Source organism: Corythoichthys intestinalis, chromosome 1, assembly GCF_030265065.1.
Source record: "Corythoichthys intestinalis isolate RoL2023-P3 chromosome 1, ASM3026506v1, whole genome shotgun sequence".
NCBI classification, from domain to species: Eukaryota; Metazoa; Chordata; class Actinopteri; order Syngnathiformes; family Syngnathidae; genus Corythoichthys; species Corythoichthys intestinalis.
Window position 1 is genome coordinate 3,486,240 of NC_080395.1, and position 9,647 is coordinate 3,495,886.

Genomic DNA, 9,647 nt, shown 5'->3' on the forward strand with positions numbered 1-9,647 from the left:
CCAAAAGCGCCTAATTAAAGTGAAAATGGCCAAGGGACATGTTACCAAATATTAGCGCTGCTGTATGTATATTTTGGACCCAGCAGATTTGATGACTTTTTTCTGTTCACCCATAATAAAGTCATAAAAGAACCAAACTTCATGAATGTTTTTTGTGACAAAGAAGTATCTGTTCCAATCACTCTATCAGAGAAAAATCTGAGTTGTAGAAATAACTGGAAACTCAAGAGAGCCATGACATTATGTTCTTCACAAGTGTATGTAAACTTTTGACCACAACTATGTATATGTATATATATATGTATATATATATATATGTATATATATGTATTAGGGCTGTCAAACGATTAAAAATTTTAATCGAGTTAATTACAGCTTAAAAATTAATTAATCGTAATTAATCGCAATTAATCGCAATTCAAACCATCTATAAAATATGCCATATTTTTCTGTAAATTATATATATCATAAAATAAATTGTTGGAATGGAAAGATAAGACACAAGATGGATATATACATTCAACATACGGTATATAAGGACTGTAGTGGCCATTTCACTCTACTGTCATTTAAATCTGTCTATGCTGTCCTCACTCCAAAGCGTCTACTTTTTCCAAAGCTCGACAGCATGTGAACGACGCCTTAATAATTAGACTTCTCCCTTTTAGTTCTGATTTATTAATAAAATGGCCTCAAACCATTGTCCTCTTTAGACTGTCGTAAAACTACAAAAAAAGAAAGTACACAAGCATTGCATTAGCAACAACGTTAGCTTAGCACGCTATACAGGTTCACTAAACATAAACAAAAAGCGTCTCATACAAAAAATATAACATTTCGCTTACTAACATAATATTTACATTCTTTACAACAACCATACTTACAGACAAATCTTGTCCAAGGATCATATAAGCACAACATTACAACGTAGGCGTCAGCCCGAGACGTCGTGCAGCCATATTGAACTGGGAAGAAAACAATAAACCATGTCGCAAAGCGACCACAAGAGTTCGCTGTTGGACAGCACAAAAACCCTTGCTGTAAAACTTACCAAAAGGCAGAATACTTTCTGAGCGGGACATGTCCGTTAACTGCGTCAAATATTTTAACGTGATTAATTTAAAAAATTAATTACCGCGCGTTAACGCGATCATTTTGATATATATATATATAAAATGGTGGAAAACACAGACAAGATTGAAAAAGCAGTTTCTGCTCTTGCACTCCTCTTTAAAAGAAACTGCTGTATTTTAAGCCAAAACAACTGTTGTGTTTGATAGCACAATATGTTTATATGCTGCCGTAGCAGATTATTGGTGCACGAAGCCCCCCAAACTATTTTTAATTTGTCCATTTTACCCTGGAGACCCCCGTTAACAGACGCCGCGCAACCACTTTTGTTTCAACCCAGCCATAAAAAGAAGCTAAGTAATTCTATTTATTATTGGAAATGTCTCTCATTTTTAGTTTAGAATCATTAATTGATGTCTAATGTTTTGCTTAAAAAAAACGACTTTAAAAAATGATTCACTCACATATTTTAAGCTTTTAAACAAATTATGTCACAAAGGAAAAAGATGGTGTCTGTATAAAAGTCACGGATATCTACCTCAAAACTATCACTTAATTGTATTTTTTTTTTTTTGTTACTGTCGCATTTTCTCCGATGTATTAGATGATAAATGATCGATCCAAACAAAGAAAAATTGGAAAAAAAAACATTTAAAAAGGTAAATATATGAAAAAGATAATCTCAAGCACTCCTTGATGTCTGTGATTTCTGCATCGCGACCCTTGTTATATTATCATTTTTCACCCATAAAATCCCCCCAAAATCCAGCTGTGGCCATTCACAGCTGTGTCCTGACACTCAGTGATACATGCTACATGGAGTTTTTGGATCGAAACAAGGTAAGTACGCGATGATATCTCGTTAAAGTCATGGTGTCTTTAAGTCTGCTCTTTCATGCTTTCACCTCCCAATAGGGTTTCGCTGTTTAAAAAAAAGAATGGTTTCCTTTTCAAAATTTTTCTTACCCCATAAAATTGACATTTTAAGCTTTCCAATGATGTATCACACATGCATATTGGCATAAGAGGATTTTAAGGGGGGCCAGCCCCCCCCCCCCCCGGTGGCTGAAAAGTCTCATTGCATGTAATTGACTTTCCTATATATATATATAAAAAAGTTGTAAAGCAATAAAACTGCAACAAAAATGAATGAAATGAACATAAAAATATATTGTTGTATGGATCAAAATTATTTTTCAATCACCTTAGCCGGTCATTTGCTTTGCATAGAATTTCCCCCCAAAAAATATTAGAAAAAAAAATGGTTTTTAATAATTTTTTTCTTTGATTGATAATCTCAAATATTTTTTTGCATTCAAAAACTTTTTCTATGATTGAAATGTTTCTTTTTTTTGATTGAAGTACTTTTTCTTTTTGAAAATATATATATTTTTAAGCAACTTATTTTTTAATTGAATAATAAAGACAAAAATGTCCTAGCCAAAATGTGGCCCAAACACAAATCAACATTAAAATCAACTTGATTTCAATATAATTTTTTAAAATTAAAAATAATTTAAAAATAATTATTAATAATAAATAATTTATTATTTTATCATTATTATTATTTTTTTAAATAAAAATCAAAAGAAAAATAGTTTTCACATGCATTTTTTTTTTTTTAAGTTTTATAAGTTTCAAATTTATTTTTGCATTCAAACACACTTTTTTTTTTTTTTTTTTTTTTGATTGAAGGGACTTTTTTTGGTTGAAAATATATATTTTAATTGAGGCAACTTTTTTTTTTTTATTGAAGTTTTTTTTTTTTTAAATATATATATTTTTTTTAAGCAACTGGTTTTTTAATTGAATAATAAAGACAAAAATGTCCTAGCCAAAATGTGGCCTAAACACAAATCAACATTAAAATCAACTTGATTTCGATATAATTTCTTTTTTATTAAAAATAATTTAAAAATAATTATTAATAATAAATAATTTATTATTTTTATCATTAATTTTTTTTTTTTAATAAAAAAAAAAAAAATTTAAGCCCCCCCCCAAAAATCAAAGAAAAATAGTTTTCACATGCATTTTTTTTTTTTTTTTTTTTAAGTTTTATAAGTTTCAAATTTATTTTTGCATTCAAACACACTTTTTTTTTTTTTTTTTTTTTTTTTTTTTTATTGAAGGGACTTTTTTTGGTTGAAAATATATATTTTAATTGAGGCAACTTTTTTTTTATTGAAGTATTTTTTTTTTAAATATTTTTTTTTTTTAAGCAAATTGTTTTTTAATTGAATAATAAAGACAAAAATGTCCTCGCCAAAATGTGGCCTAAACACAAATCAACATTAAAATCAACTTGATTTCGATATAATTTGCTTTTTATTAAAAATAATTTTAAAAATAATTATTAAAAATAAATAATTTATTATTTTTATAATAATATTTTTTTTTTTTTTTTTTTTTTATAAAGCCCCCCCAAAAATCAAAGAAAAATAGTTTTCACATGCATTTTTTTTTTAAAGTTTTATAAGTTTCAAATTTATTTTTGCATTCAAACACAGTTTTTTTTTTTTTTTTTTTTTTTTTTTTTGATTGAAGGGACTTTTTGGGGTTGAAAATATATATTTTAATTGAGGCAACTTTTTTTTTATTGAAGCACCTTTTTTTTTTATTGAAGTAATTTTTTTGGAAAAAATATATTTTTTTAAGCAATTTATTTTTTGATTGAATAATAAAGACAAAAATGTCCTAGCCAAAATGTGGCCCAAACACAAATCAACATTATTTCAATCAAAAAGTTGCTTCAACCCAAAAAAAAAAAAAAAAAAAAAAAAAAAAAAACTTGATTTCAATATAAAAAAAGTTTTAATTTTTTTTAAATTAAAAATTAATAAAAAATAATTAAAAATAAATAATTAAATATTTTATTATTTTTTTTTTTATTTAAAAAAAAATTAAAAGCCCCCCCAAAAAGTAAAAGAAAAATAGTTTTCACATGCATTTTTTTTTAGTTTTTTAAGTTTCAAATTTATTTTTGCATTCAAACACTTTTTTTGTTGTTGATTTTTTTGATTGAAGGGACTTTTTTGGGTTGAAAATATATATTTTAATTGAGGCAACTTTTTAAAATTTTTTTTATCGAAGCACCTTTTTTTTTTGATTGAATAATAAAGACACAAATCTACCTCCATGTGGCTCCGCCCAGGGGATACAATTTTTTACTGGGGTAACTACATTGGCACCACACCAGCGGGCATACCAAATTCAACGGATAACGATCTTGGCGAAAAGTAGTGCCTAACCCGATTTAGAATTCCCCTCAAGAATGATGGGAAACAAAAATGCTCACTGTCAACTTATTATTATAAATATTCTTGTAAGTTAATTTTATTGCTGACACTGCATTTTGGGGTCATCAACATGTGGTGCCCCCCCGCCCCAAAACTCAAACTGCACCTATGTATATCGGACAATTTTAAAAGTTGGCCAAATTGGGGGTCTCAGAGCGGAACTTCAAGTCACCTGAGTGTTTTCCGCCTCAATCAATTCTTGTTGGGAGCATCTCGATAACCTTTTGGGCTACCAAGTATTGCTATATATCACCCTTTGGACATATTGTCACACCCCCAATCCTATCATATGAACATGCTGCCTGACACAAATTTGGGATATGATTCAATCAGGCTTTGTCTCAATTTCTCGAACAACATGGCAATTGGCTTGATGAGAGAATGTGAGAAAAGCTCAAAGAAAAAAATCTCACCAGGTAGACTAGAGTCGACTTTTCGTTTAGAAAAAATGTGAAAGAATACTTTTGATACATGAAACCCAATACAGATAGGTATGTGTTAACTCTTAAAGTGGACTTACCGGGCATCACGCTGCGTATTTGGACAATCACCACAAAGTATAAAAGCAAGATCCGGATCATGATTGGCATGAATAAAAAAAATTTCGGGGGGAAAAAAAAAGAAAAAAAAAAGATGTTTTAGTTTACTTTTTCACAGCTAGACAAGATCATGTCCTCGAGCTCGGTAGTTAAAAGGAAAGTAAAAGAGGTAGAGTCACACCCCTGTGAGTCATCATACCGTTAAACTGGTCTGGCTGTCGTACTTTAGTTTACCTCCTTTTGTTATTTAGTTTTGCTGGATCTTTTCCTTGCATTGTATTGTTGTGGATTGGACCTTGGGTCTGTAGATAGATAGATAGATAGATAGATAGATAGATAGATAGATAGATAGATAGATAGATAGATAGATAGATAGATAGATAGATAGATAGATAGATAGATAGATAGATAGATAGATAGATAGATAGATAGATAGATAGATAGATAGACCTTTCACCACATTTCAGGCTTCAAACATAAAGATATAAAATTTTAATTTTTTGTCAAGAATCAACAACAAGTGGGACACAATCGTGAAGTGGAACAAAATTTATTGGATAATTTCAACTTTTTTAACAAATAAAAAACTGAAAAGTGGGGCGTGCAATATTATTCGGCCCCCTTGCGTTAATACTTCGTAGCGCCACCTTTTGCTCCAATTACAGCTGCAAGTCGCATGGGGTATGTTTCTATCAGTTTTGCACATCGAGAGACTGACATTCTTGCCCATTCTTCCTTGCAAAACAGCTCGAGCTCAGTGAGGTTGGATGGAGAGTGTTGGTGAAGAGCAGTCTTCAGCTCTTTCCACAGATTCTCCATTGGATTCAGGTCTGGACTTTGACTTGGCCATTCTAACACCTGGATATGTTTATTTTTGAACCATTCCATTGTAGATTTGGCTTTATGTTTTGGATCATTGTCCTGTTGGAAGATAAATCTCCGTCCCAGTCTCAGGTCTTGTGCAGATACCAACACGTTTTCTTCCAGAATGTTCCTGTATTTGGCTGCATCCATCTTCCCGTCAATTTTAACCATCTTCCCTGTCCCTGCTGAAGAAAAGCAGGCCCAAACCATGATGCTGCCACCACCATGTTTGACAGTGGGGATGGTGTGTTCAGGGTGATGAGCTGTGTTGCTTTTACGCCAAACATATCATTTTGCATTGTGGCCAAAAAGTTCCATTTTGGTTTCATCTGACCAGAGCACCTTCTTCCACATGTTTGGTGTGTCTCCTAGGTGGCTTGTGGCAAACTTTAAATGAGACTTTTTATGGATATCTTTGAGAAATGGCTTTCTTCTTGCCACTCTTCCATAAAGGCCATATTTGTGCAGTGTACGACTGATTGTTGTCCTATGGACAGACTCTCCCACCTCAGCTGTAGATCTCTGCAGTTCATCCAGAGTGATCATGGGCCTCTTGGCTGTATCTCTGATCAGTTTTCTCCTTGTTTGAGAAGAAAGTTTGGAAGGACGGCCGGGTCTTGGTAGATTTGCAGTGGTCTGATGCTCCTTCCATTTCAATATGATGGCTTGGACAGTGCTCCTTGAGATGTTTAAAGCTTGGGAAATCTTTTTGTATCCAAATCCGGCTTTAAACTTCTCCACAACAGTATCTCGGACCTGCCTGGTGTGTTCTTTGGTTTTCATAATGCTCTCTGCACTTTAAACAGAACCCTGAGACTATCACAGAGCAGGTGCATTTATACGGAGACTTGATTACACACAGGTGGATTCTATTTATCATCATCGGTCATTTAGGACAACATTGGATCATTCAGAGATCCTCACTGAAGTTCTGGAGTGAGTTTGCTGCATTGAAAGTAAAGGGGCCGAATAATATTGCACGCCCCACTTTTCAGTTTTTTATTTGTTAAAAAAGTTTAAATTATCCAATAAATGTTGTTCCACTTCACGATTGTGTCCCACTTGTTGTTGATTCTTGACAAAAAAATTAAATTTCATATCTTTATGTCGAAGCCTGAAATGTGGCGAAAGGTTGCAAGATTCAAGGGGGCCGAATAATTTTGCAAGGCACTGTATGTCATCTTGAAAAACAATTTAAAATAAAAATACAATAGAGAACAACATGCTGAATAAGTGGGCAGCATGATAATGTTACATGGTGAACAACAAAATGCAAACATGCCCGGTATGGTAACATAGCAGCTATTAAGAGTGATAACTATAACTATAGCAGAAAGAACATGCTAACAAGTTTGCTAAACCGTCAGTGTCACTCCAAAACACCAAAACAACTTGTGAAATGATACAATAATGTGTTAATAATTTCACACATAAGTCGCTCCAGAGTATAAGTCGCACCCCCAGCCAAACTATGAAAAAAACTGCAACTTATAGTCCGAAAAATACGGTATGTATGTATCTATGTATGTATGTATGTATCTATGTATGTATGTATCTACAGTGCCTTGCAAAAGTATTCGGCCCCCTTGAATCTTGCCAGAAGCTTGTGGATGGCTACCAAAAGCGCCTAATTGAAGTGAAAATGGCCAAGGGACATGTTACCAAATATTAGCGCTGCTGTATGTATATTTTTCACCCAGCAGATTTGATCACTTTTTTCTGTTCACCCATAATAAAGACCACAACTATACGTCCTATTTTTAATTGTTTCAGTGTCCTAAAAACGTATTTTTACGTCTTGTACGTTTTTTTTTTTTTTTCACAAAAGACATCACTAGGCACTTTGCTCCAAAGCACAATGCTGAAAATCCATTTTAAACCAATAAAACTGGCCACTGGAAGGCAGTAGCGCATTTGATAAGACCCGCAACCCGATTCAATGGAACGAACGGCCGGGCTGCACGGCCGAGGTACCGGCGGAAGACGACCGAACGGACGATCAGGAGGACGTCCAGGACTCCAGGCGAGGGAAGCCTGAGCAGGACAAGTTGGAGGACATCCGGGATGCCAGGCGACGAACGACCAAGTGCGACGACCAGGAGGACGTCTAGGATGCCAGGTGGCGGACGACCGAGCAGAACGACCGGAACCACCATTGCAGCGGACGATACCGTTGAGCCAGCGCCGCCGTGCTCGGCCACTCGCGTCCCCCGTACCCTTCCAGTGTCCCGCAGCTCTGCCGGAAACGCGCACGACCAAACCAATTCCCCCCCAGGAACACAAAATGCCCCACACAAGTTCCCCAGGCGAGCTCCGCCACGAGGCAGTGGTCACCACAAAAGAAAGACTCAAAAAAATCCATCTTGATGAGTCAGGCGGCGATGAGGGAAAAGTTTACCCCGGTCACAACAGCGTCATCTCTCGGTTCAATAGTTTAGTTATGTGTAAATAAATTGTTACTTTGCTATCTAAAGTTCTATTTGCCTTGTTGTTTATGTTATTTTGTAGAAGGAAAACATCCAGTTGTTTAGGATGTCACAAAAGCAAAAAATAGCTGTCTTAAAGTCAAAGTTATGTTTGAAATGTATACTTTTACAAAAAGCTCAATTTCCTTGTTTTTTCATCAGAAAATGGAAAATTTCTCAAACTAAGCTATTTTCCGATGCTGAATTCTAAAGAATGGAATAATATATGAACTAACTTGTTTTCCTGCCTAAAGAACAGAGTCTAATCTTTCTTTTGGTGGGTTTCGTGTTTATATAGCAATAGAACATAATTTTCTGTGGGCCTTGCAAAATCAGTCAAAATCCAGTAAAACGGCCAGGAGCGAAGGGGGTTGCACCGTTGAAAATGGCTGGGAGTGAATGAGTTACACACTATATTCAAGCTCCTTGCATCATCCTACTCTTGCCCAACCACGCCCACTTTACGCCCGCAAACCAGGCCTTTAGGGGGCCTGTGTACGGTCGCACCACCCCTAAATCCCGCCCCTGCACTGAGTTATAATCTACATTTTCTTCGACTACTTTTATACTTCCTCCCAGCTAAGATTCTGAAGCCTGCCAAAAAGTCAAAAATGGAAGAAATGTACGAGAAACAGCATTGTTTGCAAACTTTTGACGCTGCCTCGAAGCAACAACCTCGTCGACCTCCAGACAGACGCTGCCAAGAATATTTTTTTGGTTCCTTGTCGACAAACTTGAAGACTCGCTGCCAGTGTTGTTAATCTTACTGAAAAAAAGTAATTAATTATAGTTACAAATTACTTCTCCCAAAAAGTAATTGCTTTAGTAACTCAATTACCTGAATGTAAGAGTAATTAGTTACTTGGCAAAGTAATTGGTGATAATTACTTTTTTTTTTTTTTTTTTTTTCCCTCAAAAAAAAAAAAACAAAAAAAAAACATTGGCCACCCTATGTGAAGTTTTTTGGTACAATTGGCCCGAGCCCAATTCTTTACCCTAATTTACTCTTTACCCTGAATCAACTGTTAAAAGTTGTTAGAATTAGTTCCCTTCTCTCTACTTTCGACATATGAAAGTTTTAAAACTGTTTCATCATTTAAAGATGGATTCAAGTCAAGATTTTGCCGATTTAGAAGTATTTTATATAAGAAGTTTCTTAGGTTTGCTAGGAAGGTTCTCTACAACAGAGCCATCCTAAAAAGTCTACTGCTTCAAGATGGCGGCTGTCTACTAACGCATTTAGTGTCTGTCATTTTGCATCTAGTTATATCTATATACAGTACATGTGATATCTACCATGTCTACCATATCTACCATAACATGCGGGCGTAGTTTGAAGGCTATCGGCAACAACATGTATTATTGGAGCTACCTAGCATCGCGTTTGTTCGGCGTCACAACTTTCTTGC

At 34.4% G+C, this 9,647-nt stretch overlaps 1 protein-coding gene across 2 annotated transcripts in view; it reads right to left on the bottom strand.

The window, feature by feature from the left end:
- The window catches only part of LOC130926830 (major histocompatibility complex class I-related gene protein-like), a 30,782-nt gene extending 25,731 nt beyond the window's left edge, over positions 1-5,051 (bottom strand). For both annotated transcript variants that reach the window (XM_057852103.1, XM_057852112.1), the window contains exon 1: positions 4,891-5,051. In XM_057852103.1, the coding sequence (XP_057708086.1) occupies positions 4,891-4,960 (70 nt within the window). In that variant the 5' untranslated portion in view covers positions 4,961-5,051. The remainder of the gene's footprint in view (positions 1-4,890) is intronic.
- Positions 5,052-9,647: the final 4,596 nt, after the last annotated feature.